Source organism: Lutjanus erythropterus, chromosome 17 (genome assembly GCF_056507025.1).
Source record: "Lutjanus erythropterus isolate fLutEry1 chromosome 17, fLutEry1.hap2, whole genome shotgun sequence".
NCBI lineage: Eukaryota > Metazoa > Chordata > Actinopteri > Lutjaniformes > Lutjanidae > Lutjanus > Lutjanus erythropterus.
In genome coordinates this window covers 2,728,338-2,744,448 of record NC_139333.1, presented here as the reverse complement: position 1 = coordinate 2,744,448, position 16,111 = coordinate 2,728,338, and the positions used below count along the sequence as shown (strand labels likewise).

The 16,111-nt window shown below is 40.9% G+C and overlaps 1 protein-coding gene across 3 annotated transcripts in view; it reads left to right on the top strand.

Annotated features, from left to right (window-relative positions):
- Window positions 1-16,111, top strand: part of aatkb (apoptosis-associated tyrosine kinase b) — a 73,322-nt gene that overhangs the window by 40,459 nt on the left and 16,752 nt on the right. Inside the window, exons 1-2 of one of the 3 annotated variants that reach the window (XM_084740391.1) lie at window positions 3,595-3,895; window positions 8,631-8,772. In XM_084740391.1, the coding sequence (XP_084596517.1) occupies window positions 8,670-8,772 (103 nt within the window). In that variant the 5' untranslated portion in view covers window positions 3,595-3,895; window positions 8,631-8,669. Of the gene's footprint in view, window positions 1-3,594; window positions 3,896-8,630; window positions 8,773-14,556; window positions 14,862-16,111 lie in introns of those variants that run through there. The other 2 variants (XM_084740390.1, XM_084740393.1) reach the window with 2 other exon arrangements.

Here is a 16,111-nt window from a genome sequence, read left to right as displayed (position 1 = left end):
CTTTGTTTCACTTCTTCCACAACAAGCTCCTGTACTGTGATACATATTCCTGCACAACACTTGAAACAGTCTAAAGAACATGATTTATTATTCAGTTTATTAATTTATGTTGCAACATTATGTAACCAATTAGCATTATTCAAGTGGCTTTAGAGGAAATTGCAGAAATGTTTCTGCCGCTGCGACACTGTGAAGAGAAGCTCATGATCAAGCCTGTCGGATGACTTTTCTCTCAGCCTTTCTTTCTTTTCTGTTTTAAGATGACACAGAGCTGCTCTGATTACAGAAGTGTTTGTAGCATTATTACATAACATCCTGTTCTTTCTTCAACACTGTGCGTGTTTATAAGTGTGCATCTTGAGTTGTTATAGGATTCAGGCAGGGAATAGGCATCTATTTAAGAATATATGATGTGCCTCATGTCTGGTTTGTGTCTTTGCCGGGTCGGACCACCCAGCTCGGACCTGTCAGGGTGTGTCCGAGGAAGGGGCCAGGGTGGGAGGAGGGGGGAAGAGAGAGGGCGCGAGGGCGTGAGGAAGGGCATACCCATGAGCCCGCAGTGCATCCGGCCTCAGGGCCCCATCTGGAATTAGACACAGCCTCTCCCAGAGCAGGAAGAGGGAATTTCAGGGGGAAAAAAAAAACTTCAAGAGGAGACCAGAGAGAAAAGCTCTCTGTGTTTTACAGACAGTGATGGAAAGACGAGGAACTTCCTCCAACAACCCTCACTGCTGTAAGGGGCTGCTCTGTGGTTTGAACTTGGCTTTAGGGTTAAAACTAAAGTTCTCTGTAGTAGCCTTTTCTAAATACTCATAAGAATTTATCACCCCTCATATCTTGTAGAAAAAAAAGTCACAAATGCAGATTATGATCTTTGAAATTATGTAATTCTTTACACTACACTTGTGAAAGTCGTTTTTTAATGCAAAATCTTGTCACAAAGATATGCCTGCTCTCTTTTTGGTGAGTCAAATGAGATATCTCTTGTGCCAAGACAAGAATTAACTCTGCATAACCCTTTGCAAAACCTCAAATTTTTATGTTTCTGTTTCTGTTCGGATTAAACAAACCAGATATGTATTAATAATCTGTGTGCTGATAGGTGGTTTTTGTTCATTTTTAACAGATCTAGGTGAACTGTTTCCCTCTTTCCTGCTGTTTTCCAGTTTTTAAGTTTATCTTAGCATAAAGCTGCTGGCTGTAGCTCCATACAGAACAGAGGAGGGATTTTAATGTTAAATTCCTTGAGTACCAAATTCACCTGTTTGCAGATAAGACTGATCAATTTATCTGACGAGAGGGATGTCAGTGTGCCTCTTATCATATCTTCTTCTTGAACTCTCTGCAACAAAGCAGTTAAGCATATTTCCCAAATAGATTATCATTTCAGTTTAGTAGGTGTGGCTCCAGACCTTCAACCAAAATGAATTTTTTAAAGAAATTTCAAACACCAGCAGAAACATGTAAAATGTGAAATGTTTTAATCATCCGCATAATCTAAACACACACCTCTGACTCAGAGTTCAATAAACCCAGAGGTGTGCTATTTGTTCAAGTACCAGGGCGCAGCTATGACGTGCACGTGCGCGGTTAAGTTGGGGCTTGTTTTGGAGATTTTGTAATCATTGTTGCTACGGTGGCAAGTTAACATATATTAGTCAATTAAAACTGACCATAAGATCAAATGTTAGACTGACTTTATGGATAGTTTCATCGTGGTGAGAACATTACGCTGAAGTCAGCCAAACATCTATAGTATGAGGAAATAGGTTGTAACAGCCCGGTTTCATTCACAACTCTTCCACTACTGTCATTTTGTCACCGCTGCTCAACAACTCATACAGACATGCACAGCACCTGTTAGCAGTTTAGAGATGCTCGAGGATTTTGTCTTTGTATGAGGAGGGAGAAAGTCAATGCATGGAGCAGGTGGGGTGAACAGATGACACAAACAAACAGCGGACTTTCACCCAGGAGACCAGGCTTCATGTCCCATGTGAAAACCAAAATGTAAGAACATACTTACTGTAACCCCGAGACATGGTCTTTTCCTCGACCTACCAGAGCAGAATCTAACCAAACTGCGAGCATTTCTAAACATGACCCACACGCTTTCTGGCAGCGCCTCATACAGAGGCCTCTATGAGACAGTGAGGGGTGGTGAGAAAAAAAAAAGTTGGGATGAGAAAGGGTCAGTTGTAATCAACATGCCATTAAAAAATTCAGACGAATGAACACAAGTAGTTTGTGTTTTGAAGGATTCCATTTACTTATTTGCCAAGCAAATGAAGCTGCTTTTTAAAGATCCAGCATTCTGAAGAAAAGCTGCAGTGCAGGCAGAGGTCAAGCTCATCCAACAGGCTGTGAAAATTTAGCTAAGCAACTTTCATCTCCTGCAGGCGTTGTGGACGCAGCACAAGCTGGCCAAGTTTAACAGGCTGGTTCTGAAATGTTTCTTTGCAAAATGCATCACAAATAGCCTAAAGAAACTGTCAGAAGAGTGACAGATGAATGAAAAGATGTTTTGCTTCTTTTTCATCTTTACTAGTCGACGTTAGCTAGCAACAGACACTGTGCAGCTCAAAGGCTACCGGCAAACTTTTAAGGTGGAAAGTTTTCTTGCATATTACTCAGTGCATGAGTTGTGAATCAACGAACCCACCTTAAATGTCAATATGACATTTCTGTTTTCTTATTGGCTCTCTTGCATGATACATGCTTTGTGACTGGATCACTTCAGGCGCTTAAAAAATGTATGTGGATTAATACAGATTATGCAAACCAAACTGTGAATATTCTATTTCCTCCGGCTTCGCTACACGTCTGCTTAAATCTTTGAATTTAGTCTCTGAATTTTATTAAAACCCCATTAAAACGAGAGAACTGAGACTCAAAAGCAACATTTGGGCAAGCAGTTTTTTTTAAGGCTCATTTTTTAAGATTTAATATTACTGATTACATGCTCAGTCTCCCTTAATTTAATATAAAAGGTTTAAACAGCTTTTATGGTATAACAGTAGGAGTTTCTGTTGCTTAATTACTGTAACTGAAGGCTTGACTGCAAACTTCCAGCTGTGTAGGGTTAAAATAAAGAATCTGCGGTTAGGGTTAGGGTTAAGTTTAAGGTTTAAGACTTGGACTTAAGCTCAGGTTAAGGTTAAGTACTGTAGTGATGAAGTTAAAGGTCAGGTTAAGAGGTCAGAAATGGAAGTGGACTGTTCTCACAAGTATAGAGACAGCAAGAAGTGTCTGTGTGTTTTCTGGGTTTAGAGGGGAAGGGGACTGCCCTGCAGATGTTCTTTGGCTTTTGGGAAAGAGAGAGAAAAAGAGAGGAAGAGAGCGAGTGATGTCACATGTATAGTATGTGAACCCCCCTCACCCCTCCTCCCCTCTCCCCCCTCCTCCTCCCACTTGTATTTTTCTCCCTCACATTTTTGAGGGGGCTCGATTTCTCTCGTCTCCCTCATGAGACGACAGCAGGTTCGGTCTCGCCTGTGAACCGGGAGATGGTGGTGGTGGTGCTCCTCCTTCTTCCTCTCCCCCCCCCCTTTTTTTTCATTTGCTCTCCCTCCATGATCCCTCCATCCCCAGCAGCAGCAGCAGCAGATCCTGAGGACAGTCAGTGGTCAGCTACAAAGCCTCTTCCTCCTCCTCCTCTTCCTCTTTGCTCCTCTCTGGACTCAACAATGAGACTCTCTCTGCAGAGTGATGCTGCCGCTCCTCCTGGCACCACCACCCTCCTGCTGCCCTGCACCCTTCACACAAATGGGACCCCTGGGGGGCCGCTGGGTGTGTGTGCATGTGTGTTTTTACGGGTGTGTGTGAGAAAACCAGAAAGAGTTGAGATGCTGAGGGCGTTTGGCATGTCATCCTCACCTGTGGACTCTGTGGACAGGTAAGACAACTGGAGATGCTGTGGAGGTACAGAAACACTTGTGCTGCTTGTTTTACCAGCAGGAGGTGACTGTGCTTTTGGTATTAAGATGGAAACAGGGATTAAAAGGACAAAGCAAATGTTGATCTGTTAATATTTAAAAAAGTTAATTGGACCACTTAAAAATTAGATAAGTACAATTGGTTTCAGTCATCAAGTCACGTATTTCTGTTTTTCTGTTTTTAAGCATGCTTTATTGAAAATTTTTGAATACAATTGATTAATTAATTGATCAACCAAAAAAACAATTTTATTAAGCAAAAATGGCTTAAGATATTCTGTGGCTTCAGCTAATCAAATCTGACAGTTTACTGCCTTTGTCTGTATGCTTTATATTTTTGACATTTGGACTTTTGGCCTGATAAAACAATGTGAAGATCATCATTCTGAGGAACTGTAATCAGTGTTGGGCAAGTTTACACTTCACAAGAGCAAGCTCAAAGTTCAGTGTTCACACAGATTGTAATGAACTACTTCAAGTCCATTTCCTCTGTTTTCTCTTATGATGTAGTCCAGTACAAGTCTGTGTACCGGTTCTTCACAAAATGCTGAGGCCGACTTCGGCGGAGGAGCTTTGTGGCTGTTGGCTGACAGTCTTACCCTTTATTAATGATTTCTTGTGATCATCATTCACTCACAGAATATTTCCAAAGATTGGTCAGATGCTTCAACTTGATGTATCCTTTCAAATTTGTTGTTGTGGGTCATGCACAGACAGTTTGCATAAAATGTGAGATTTTTTTATTGCAGTCTATATTTGCTTATATATTTGTTTATATTTGTTCCCAAAAAAGCCTTGAAATATTCATATGGACTGGCTTGAGCCATACTGGTAGTGACATATTTTTTTTTTTTCCTAGGATGGTGACACGCCCTACACTGCTTCTGATTATGTCTTTGATTTTTGCACAAGTGGCCCAGCAAAACAATTTGAAGACTTGCATTATGAGCAATAGTAGTCAGTGTTGTGCAAGTTCACATTCCACAAGAGCTCACTCAGACATGCAGATTCACATGAAGTTCACAGTCCCAAAAAAATTAGCTAGTTCATGTTTATCTCTTCATCTCTTGGGTGGAGGAACTTTGCGTCCGTTGGCTTGTGCTCGCACCATTTCCTCATGATTTCTTATGATCATCATTCACTTGCAGTAATTTTCACAAAGTGTTGTTTCACATTTGTTTCTGATGTGGCTGATGCTCAGACTTGTTCTTTTCAGAATCAGATTTTATTGCCAAGTGTAGATCTCAGACCTGGCAGCACAATTTGCATGGACGTTTTAGATTTTTTCTTTGGAATCTGAAATGATTTATTTATAAATCTCAGTCAAATATTCAGTCAAACTGGTTTCAGCAGTACCAGTAGGGATATTGTTTCCTCTAGGATGGTGAAGGCATGACCCACCCTACTAGAGGTGCACAGAGACGTCATTATCTGTATCTGTTCAACCAACAAAAATATCTGTCGTTGTATCTGTATTCAAACAGAAGACCTGAAGTCATTGGCAACGCAACTGTCCTCAAAACATCAAAATTATTTAATAGAATATTTAATTATGAAATACATCTCCATGTTCTCATACTAAACTAAGTTTTATGACCCACCACCTCCTCTTTGACTGGGGGATACTGAGGAAACTGCTCATTGAAAGAAATGTGTTATAAATTAAATGATTCTGTGTTTCTGTGGAAATAGAAACTTGGCAGTAAAGATTTCCAAGTATATAAAAATATCCTTCAGTTGGAGGGAATAATCTTGTTAATACTATGCTGAAATGATCGTGGAACTGACTCTTTCAGAACAATAATATTTAATAAATAAATATTTGTTTCCATCACATTATTTGTGCTTTCCTGAATAACATATTCGGATTCAGGTGCATCTCTATGGTCTACTCTGCCTCTCCTCATGCCTAAACCAACCCGACCAATGGAGGCAACAAGTACTAGCCAATCAGAGGCAGAGTAGGGCGGGTCATGACTTCGCCATTTTAGGGTAGCTGAATTGGCAGTTGCACCAGCCATGCCGGCTACTGTAAAACACAGTGCTTGTCTCCTGTGAGAGTTAACGACATTCAGGTTCATTAGTTGCAAACGGATACATTTTGTTCACCCTTCACCAAAAGCGACAAAATGATGAACAACATTGACTGTGATAGTTTTTTCTATTACTATTAGTATTTTTATTCCTTTTTATTCATTAAGGCATTAATTGTTTGATTTAAAAAATATTCATTATTTGCAGGTCTAGTTTTGACATCTTTTACTGCAGGACCCATGGGAAAAGAGAGATAATCTAGTTTTTCTGTACAGTAAATGTTGGTGTGTGTGTGTGTGTGTGTGTGTGTGTGTGTGTGGATGTCGAGAGTGAAACCACATGTTGAATGGGAGGGCGAGCGAGGCCGTGTGAAGATCTGGATATGGGGCCGAGGGAGTGTTTGTGTGTGTGTGTGCGTGCGTGTGTGTGTGCTCACATTCTTGGGGGACAGGATGAAGTGAGAGATGGAGGTGTTTATGTGTGTGTGCATAGATGTGTGTGTGTGTGTGGGTGTTGCAGAGGGCTGCAGCAGGTCACATTTTTCCAGCGTTGGGACCCCGCTGTTCTCCAGCTCCCAACTAAGGGACTTTTATTCTGACATCCGGTCTGTGAATGCGGCCAACTCCCTCCCCTCCTCATCCTCTGCTTCATCCTGCGATGTGTCTCTGCGCTCAGCAGACAGAAGGAATCTTTCACTGCTCACCCGGCCCAGACCTCAGTGTCACACTCTAACATAGAAAACTCATAAAACTCATAAATCCACGAGAACCTGCAGCGTCCTTCAAGAGATTTTCAAAAACTAGAATGTTCTAAATTACATAACCTGTAACTGACATAGATATGTTAATTTCTTCACACAGTTTTACGTCTAAATGTTAACAATTAAATATTAATCCAAGCAACCTAGTTTTCAAGATGTAATGATATGGAAATTTATGAATAGTCTCATTCCAAAAGCAATTACATGATTGCAGAGCAGTTCCTCACTTTATGAAAGATGCTCCACCCAGTGTGTCGATCTGTCAAATGAAAAGATTTTTTTTAAATAGAGCAAGGAAAAAAGATACATGAATTGACTATCAGGTAGTAAGAGCTGGTTCGTGTTACGTGGTGATTTAACATAAGGTCCATGTCCATGAAGTGCTGTTTTTTGGGGGGTTTTTTTGTCAGAAAGGCGCTGGCAGGCCAAGTCTAGCATCACCCCCACACCCACCCTTTGGTTTTTATTATCCATTTGTATCTATTTGTTTGACATTTTTTCACCGTGAGCACCAACTGGAAGATGTACTGCCTCAGTTTGACTTGGCGTGTCAGCCCAGCGAGATAGGGACTTGCATCTGGACCACTGGAAAGAGTGTCTTGTTATGGGCTCATCTCGAGTCCAGCAGCTGTAAAATGCTGGTTAACCACATGCATACATTTCCCATACAGTTTTCACAGTAAAAGTCCCCTGATATTTCGTCATCTAAAAGCTTTTATTATGAAGAAGCAAAATGAGGAAATTATTATAATATCAATATCAATAGTCTTATCAGCTGAAAGCGAACATGAAACAGTAAAATAAAGCAGACGCCTAAAAGTACAAACAGCGATGCAGGAGAGAAGGAAAAAAAAAACGCTTGTGACAAAATCACTTTGTAATATTAAACTCTAAACAACATAGCATTAATCTTCAATGTGACTCTCAGCCAACCATCACCAAGATGCGTGTCCATGTTGTTTCCACATTACGGCTAAAAAGCTCATGAACACCGAAGACCGACTTCCCAACTTGGAGCACCTGAAAGCAACATTAATATTCTCGACAGATAATCATCACTTTTGTGTGTTGTTTCTTTCAAGTACAGAAGTAACTTTAAAAACTGTGAGTGTGATCAGGCCGTCAAGATCTCCTGTGCAAACACTAATCTCTCTCTGCTGCTCAGAGGTGTGAAGACTCGCTGATCATTCTCCTGCTTGGTGACATTTCTGGCCTGCTAAATCAAGTCAGAAGTCATTTTTTCGCTTTGTTGTTATTTTGCGACTATGCTCATTGTTAATTCTGATATGAAAATAATCAAAATTGTATTTCCAAATCTTAAAAAACAAAACGTTCTTGCTGAGTGAGAGTGAGTCACAGGAGCTCTTCTTCTCTTCAGGCTTTGCTCTGATGCTTCCAGCATCTCCGCGCTAAAATCATCAGGCTTAATTGCGAAGTAGAGGATTGAGACACATGTAATCTTAGTACAAATAATCTTTGGATAAATCACGCTGGCTTTGTTTACGCTGTGATGTTCCAAACAGTCTCAGGGAAACACAGTCCGAGCCAGGACAGCTTGCCTCAGTTTATCTCATATCTGCTTCGGGGGTTGTGCCAAAATATCATCAACTTTGGATTGTGTTTTTGCGTGACATTTTGTATCGCTTTCTACATGCATGTGCATCAGTGCAGTCAAATATTACATATTGTACAGAGATATGTTTGCATTACATGATTTACGGTGCCCCTAAAGGCAGGGTAGGCCATGCTTATGAGCTTTCTTTCCATTATTGCATCATCATGTCTTCACATTTGTGACCCTGTGAGTTACCCAACAAGCTGTCAGTCTAATGCAAGCAGCCTGTTTCTTTACATGACCTTTGACCTCTTCGTGTGTTTGTGTGTTTCTCTCTGTTTTCCAGGAATTCAAGAATGTGGACGGGGAAGAGTACCACGCAGACATGTCCACCTTGGCCTCGCCGGCCTCCCAGGGCAGCCCGGATGTCTACATCCTGCCGCTCACAGAGGTGTCCCTGCCAGTCGCTAAGCAACCTGCTCGATCAGGTGAGTCACTTTGGTTCTGTCAAATTTAGCCCCTTGAACTTTCCATCCGCTGTAAACTTCTGAAGCCAAGCAGGTAATAATTTCAAATGTGAAAAAAGATTGAGTCAAGTTTTGGGAAATTAAAACCAAAATAATTTGTACAGCCAATATTTACATATTTGTGATGGTGCAGACAGGAAAACACATGAAGTCTTGAGTTTTAAAGAATTATACAGGGATATTTGAAGGGAAAAGTGAGTTTTCAATAGGTTAAATGGATTGTAGTACAGTCGATTAGTTAGTATGACTTTGGTGAATAAGAACTAACCCTTAAAAACACCAAACTAACCAATCAAGATCAGAAACTCCTATGTTCTAAGAAGTAAGAACATGAGGAGATGCTTTGGAAAGAGCCATTTTTGGCTCATATAACAGCAGTTTCCCCTTGGAAAATACTGTCTGATGTCAAGGTAAAGCGGTGAAAATATTCTAAATGTAGCGGGCGCCTAAACTAGCGCTTTAATCTTGCCTGAAAAGTTGAACCCATCGAGGCCCGATGTGGACAAAAGTCTGTCTGAAACCATCCCTAACCTGACACTCATCAGCATATTTTCAGCCTGAAACTATTACAGCCTGGAATTTTTTTTCTCGCTCTGTGCACTAAACAGTAGGAGTTCTTACTAACAGGGATAACATATGCATGAAATGGCTAAATTGGGAAGAAAAATGAAAATAAATTAATTAATAAATATGGAACAGCCCAAACCGTGAGCCGGACTTGAACTCGTCTTTAGAGGCTTAAATACATTTTTGCTGTTGACCCTGTCCACAGCAGTACGTTGCTTAGCTTCCCTGGTGGTGCTCTCCTCGGTCGACATCTACTGTGAGTAATATACTGACTAAGGATAAGTACCTCATACAACCCCACTTCAAATAATTTGAGCTATCTCTTTAAAGTAAAAAAAAATGTGTGCTCAAGAGGTTGAACTTTATTTTCACTCGGTAAATCTTTGAAATCCCCACTCTGCATTTAAAAAGATTTACACATTTTCCCTGATAAATTATGAGATGAATGAGTGGTCAAATAATATCCAGTCATGATATCACTTTTGACGGTCTGTCAGTGGTTCATAATTTACACCTTCATTCGTTTGCTGCAAACTGATGTAAGCCTTGCAACAGCTTTGTAAAAGTGCCAGAGCCTTACACATGCAAGTACATTTCAAGGGTGTGAGAGTAATGTAAGAGGGAGCGAGGAGAGCCGTGTATCAAAGTTTGTCCCCAGAGCGAACACCGCCCTGATGCTGGCCTCAGTCAGCTGGGCCTCCACCTATCCCACAATCCCTCACTGCAGGTCCCCACAGAATGAACTCTGTGCTCTTTAACTTTCACTCTCTCCCACAAACATCTGCCTGTTGCATAATCACGTCCAGGCGGCCAGCCTACACTGCTGCTTGTTGGAATGTCAGGCATGCGGGAGCACAAAACCCCAGTGAGAATATTCATCGCTCACGCTGTCGCTTTCTTTCTCTCCTTCTGCGTCTACGTGACAATGGTGGTTGTTGTGCGTTAATGGGCCGATGCTGCCTGATAAACTTATGACACTGGAGTGTGGTGAGACTTAATGGTTCACGCCCACGCAGTTAACGCAGGGACAGGGATCAGTCTGCATCAAAGCTCAGAGAACTAATTATGAATGTTTGGTTGGTGTTTTACATTCACAGTTTGACCCACAATAAAAAACAGAAAAGGGTTTGTTTCACTCAGAAATATATTTTCTAACTTATCCAAGTGGTGTCTAGCCACACAGATAGGTTTGCTTGAGTTTTGGGGAAAAAAAGAGATCAACAGAAGTGAGATTAAATTATTTTGGATTTTGGAAGTGGGGTTGTATGAGGTATTCATACATAGTGTTTTACTTACAGGAGGTGGTGGTCGGCACATCCCCAGTTTGGAGAAGCAGCAGGAGCACCAGTGTCGGAAGCTAAACAATGTACTGCTGTGGACAGGGTCAGCAATAAAACATATTTTAGCCACCTAAAAAATCAATATCATTTTAAGAATATGCTATATTTAGAATATTTCTACCACTTTACCTTGCTGTCAGTCACTCTTTTCCTACAGGAAACTGCCTTTATATAAGCCAGATATTGCTCTTAAGCAACCAGACTCTTTTGGCAAAAACAGTAATTTTACCTCACATAACAGGAGTTGTTGGTCTGCCACTGCCTCTCTTGGTTTGTTTGTGTTATTGTGTGACTTCAGTGTTGAGCTTGGATTGAAAGAAGTCACACAATACCACAAACAAACTAACTGACGGAGGGAGCGTGAGGTAAAATTACTCACAGAACACAGGAGTGACACAATAACACAAACAAACTGATTGAGGCAGTGGTAGACCAGCAACTCCTGTGCTCCGTGAGCTAAAATTACTGTTTTTGCCAAAGGAGTCTGGTTGCTTTGGCAAGAGCAATATTTGGCTTATATAAAGGCAGTTTCCTGTAGGAAAAGAGAGACTGACAGGTTTTTGCGTGACTTCTGTGAATCCAAGCTAAGTCCTGTCCATACTAGTACATTGCTAAGCTTCCTACTCTGCTGCTTCTCCAAACTGTGGATGTCGATTGCCATCTACTGTGTCTACACCGACTAAATACCTCAATCAACCCCACCTCAAGAAATCTGAACTATCCCTATGTTTTGAGAGTAAAAAAAATAGGTCAATATGCGGACAGTTAATGGAAATGTATTTGTGCTTTTCAATGCATTAAAAAAACAAAAAAGAATGAAATCCTGGTCTGCATCCATACCACTTTTGGTAAGAAAGTGAGAAGCAGTTTTCTCACTTTGGTCTGTGATTTGACTAAACTGGAACTTTAACATGTGCTTTGTGTTGTGTGAATAATAGAAACCATATGGTATTAGAGTAGTGGTCAGAGGTCAGGGATTCATTACTGCACCTTCAGGACTGCCTCACCCAGTGACATCATGAGGGGAAATTGATTTTTGTTTTTAATGAGAAATGGAATGGCTGAAACGGATCCATCATACTCGACTTTCCTAATACATTTCCCTTCGTATATTTTTTTAATCATTCATCTTAGTTTTTTAGCTGCTGTCTTCTTTTTCTAAAGCTGTCTTCAAGTTGAAGTTCAAGTTTATTTGCACTTCATACAACTGCAGTTTAAAGTGCTTCAGGGGGTGATTAAATATTGAAACTAAAGAACAAGTATGAATCGCAGAGCACAGGCAATAAAACAACAGAAAGGAGAAGAAAATGAATACACAGGAACAGCAGTTATTAAGGTTAAAACATGTTTTATTAGAAACTGAATAAAAATGTCTTCAGGTTGCTTTTAGCTATACACAGTGTGGGTGCAAGGCTCAGATTTCCAATCTCTAATGATTCCTGAGAGCTGAGGTAGATGTGGAGTTGAAGTACTTAACAGCTATGAGAAAGTCTGCTTACTTTCAGCCGATGTTCCCATCTCCTCTGTCATCCTGCTGAGCACTGGGGCTGTCAAAAGACTATGAGGATAGGTGGAGTTCCTAATGAGACACTACACTGTAAGAGCTTGGCTCAGTCTGTGGCTCGGTCCCCATGCAGGACCCGCCCTGATGCAGCTGTTCTGTGCTGCAGGCTGCTCTGCAAAAACTAACAGGGCTCACACCCTTTCAGAGAGGACATACGACGAGCTACACATGTGTAGACACACAAAAATAATCGCGTGACCTCATGTTTATGTAGACACCCATGTTGAAATTTCCTCCCACATACATGTCTTCCATGCAATCTAACAACAAACACTTAAAATCTCACTCACAGGCATCGACCTCGCCGTGCTACCACTTCTACTCAAGTTACATAACAAGAAGGGGCAAACGTCATAAGTGAATTTAAATGATTGTCCAAGGACAGCACTGCAGCTCAGCACCTCAGCAGAGACTAGACAAGGATGCACTGGACTGGAAGAGCATAATGGGAATTCCATTAGGCTCTGAGTGATTTAGCCGCTGTGCATCTCGCTAAAGACTTCCTGGCTACTATAGCGAGGGATGCTCAGCAGCTCACAGCTTAGACACGACCAGACAGTGTTGTCAAATGGAAACTGAGTTAGTGTATTGGCTGTAAAGAGATCTTAGAACTTAGCAGGGGGTAAGCGGGGTATGTTCAGTTTGTTGCAGTGGGTGTTTTAGAAAAGAAATTAAAAATCAGAAAGCACTGAGTGACTTTATATTCTTCTGCTCAGGTGTCTTCAAACTGCATAATTTTAATCATAGAAAAATACATAGTGACAGAGAAACAGCATAAATAGATTGTTTTCAGTCATGTAATTGAAGTAGTTACGGTGAAAATGTTAAGAAATGCCCTGCATTACAATATTAAAGGTACATTATCTCAGAATTTTCATAAATTCATTCATAAATTAACAGTTTTGACCTCAGTAGACTAAGTGGACGGAGTCTAAAAAGTGAAGCCAGTGTATCCTTATGAATGACCAGCAGGAGGCGCCTCCACTGGTTGCAAAAAAAGTCTGATTGAATGGAGTCTTATGAGAAAATGAGTGTACTTCCCACTTCATTTATGACTTCAGTAAACAGTGTCCTAATGACTTTATGGTTTACATTTTGAGTAAAATAGACCATAAAGCAGGGTATGTTTTAGGGCAGGGCTACCATGTGACTGATAGGTTATTTGTAGTGCAGTACCACACACGGGGCTCATGAAACTCTGATCAAACTGTCAAACTAGACAGCGCTAATCAAATATAAATCAAGATTATGTTACTATATTGCCTAATTCTTGCTTAAAATGGCTTCAGAAACATATTTTAGAGACTGTTCAATTGTTATACGGGAAAGGTCGCAACCAGGCAGGTTGCTCTTATTTCCTGCTGAATGGACAAGCTGAAATCAAACACCGCCCAAGTTGTAGTGCGTCACCCATCAGCTCCACACTCACATCGGTGCTGCGAATTCTCTGGTTGCAAAAAAATGAAAACGGTGACTCTGATAATGCCGAACTCACGGCTTTGAAACGGTAGCCTACAAACAAACAGGTCACGTCTGCTAATTCTGTCTATGCATCCAGTCTCTCCTGAGCACAACAACACCAATGTGCTGGTGTCCCCTGAAAACGCTGTCTTCATCATCCCTATTGCTCCTATAAGAAATTTTTTCATAAGTATTTGTACTTGCTTGCTGCCCTATGGATGTGTTTTTCTACAAAATTTCATTGCAATCTGCAAGTTCTATTCAGACATCCGGCTGAGAAACAGACAATAAGGTAACAAATATTGTAGTGGAGTTTTTGAGAATTTAGTTTTTGATCTCAGGATGTATTATCCTCCCCTCATTGTTCCATCAGAATTGTGAATATTTGAGGTTGACATTATGGCGTAGGTGGGACCATTTGCTTGCCGCTGCTATCACCAGTACTCAGTCCATTCCTGTGTCATGGAGCTGGTGGATAATAGCCCCAGTGTGTGTGTACTAACTGGTCCTAACTGGTGCCATGCTGCCCCTAAGCATCCAGACAATGGTGGTTATTCTGCTTTAGGCTGGAGAGAGCGTGAGTGGGTGTAAGGAATGACTAGTCTGGGGAAAGAGACAGGGGTGTCCAATATGGCCTCCACACAGTGACTGGACTGTGTGGCAGTCTGGAGGGGGACGACAGCACCACAAAGACCTGTCTGTCTGCCTCTATGCCCAGAATCTAAGTGTCATCGTGGGAGATATGGAGAGAGAAAGAAAGGGATAGATGGTGAGGGGTAGTGGAGAGCGGAGGGGAGGAGGAGGGCTGTTGCCATCAGTCCCGTTTCATTTGGCTGAGCTGGGACGGGACGGTCGGGCGTGTTCGGCAGGCAGGAAGGACTCAGGTCATCAGGGGACGCTGACAGAGATGCATCGGGGAGTTAGAGGACAGACAGACAGAACGGTGCCAGAGTCAGTTCAATATAGAATAAGAGTAAAGAGTGGAGTTACATCTGTATGCTCAGGGAGCATGTGCAACGTCCACTGGCATGCTGGGATATTTCATTTTAGAAAGGGTTAATAACAATCGATCGGACAGAGGATGGACTCTACAGTAGCCACTTAAGAACCTGGATATGGTGCGTTCTGCTATCTTATATGTGTTATATGATCTAATGTTCATTCTATATCATTAAGAGCTTTGATTCACTTCCATATGACTGAAGACATCCTATGTCTTGTTTTTGTATTTTCTGAAACAATTGTGCCTGTTTTTATGATCAGAGTCTGTTTAGAAAGGGATCATGTGCAGTGAGCAGGACATAAAATAAATTCCAAATCATTATTACATGTTTTTTTTCCCCCACCCCAAGTTATGTGTGTTAAAACTCATCAGAGAACCTGCTTTGTCTTGTTACTGGACACATGAGATGTGTAGTGTGTCCTTTCAGTTGTTTTCATCTAATTCTAATGAAAATGTCAGCGAACCATGATGAGGGTTGGCCTCCTCTTCAGTATGTATGAGCCACTATTGTCTCTTGTAGAAAAACAGACCTCGAAAGCAGAAAAGACTTTTTGTCAGATGAAGAACTGACCATGAAACGACACGTGAAAGAGTGTAGAAAGGAAGCAAATCTCATAATTTTACGGCAGCAAAAGATCTTTTGAATTTAACTTGAAAAAGCTGACAGGATCATGTCAGTGCCAGTTCAGTTTCAGCTTATTTACTTGACATTTTTGTTGACTATTTCCAAACATATGCTAAACAGTTGTAGATATTTTTAAATATAATGTTTACTTTTGTTCCAAGTACTGGTTTCCATCCATTTTCATTTGGTATAAAAATCAATTAGCATTGCTAATTGCCTCTCGCTTGAGTAGATAAATCCATCAGAATAAACAATCAAACCTGCATTAATATCTGTCAGTGTTGTTATTGTTGTGTGATAATGACACTGAAATGTGTAATTATTTGAAAATACTTATTATCCTGTAACTTTGATCAGAATTAATGCAGACTTGATGTTCAGTGAGGTAGATTTAAGAGTTCAAGCAAGTTTCTAGAGTTTGCTAATATCATATGGAAATGAATCAGAACCTGTATGTATTGAGTGGTGGAACAGCCACATTCACACTGCTGAAACACATTAGCATTGTTTGCAGAATAGTTATCTGTAATGTAGCGTAATGTGATTTTTATAAATGAGCCAAACAGCTGGATTTGTAAAGACCACAACAACGTCAAGAGTCTGATGGTCGTGGACGGATCATGAGACAATGTTTTGCTTCTTTCTGCTACACACTTCATTCTAGTTGTTATGCACCTTTCTCTAGTTTTGTGTGTCTTTGTGGTCATTTTTTGTGGTTGTTTTGTTTCTCTTTGTGGTTG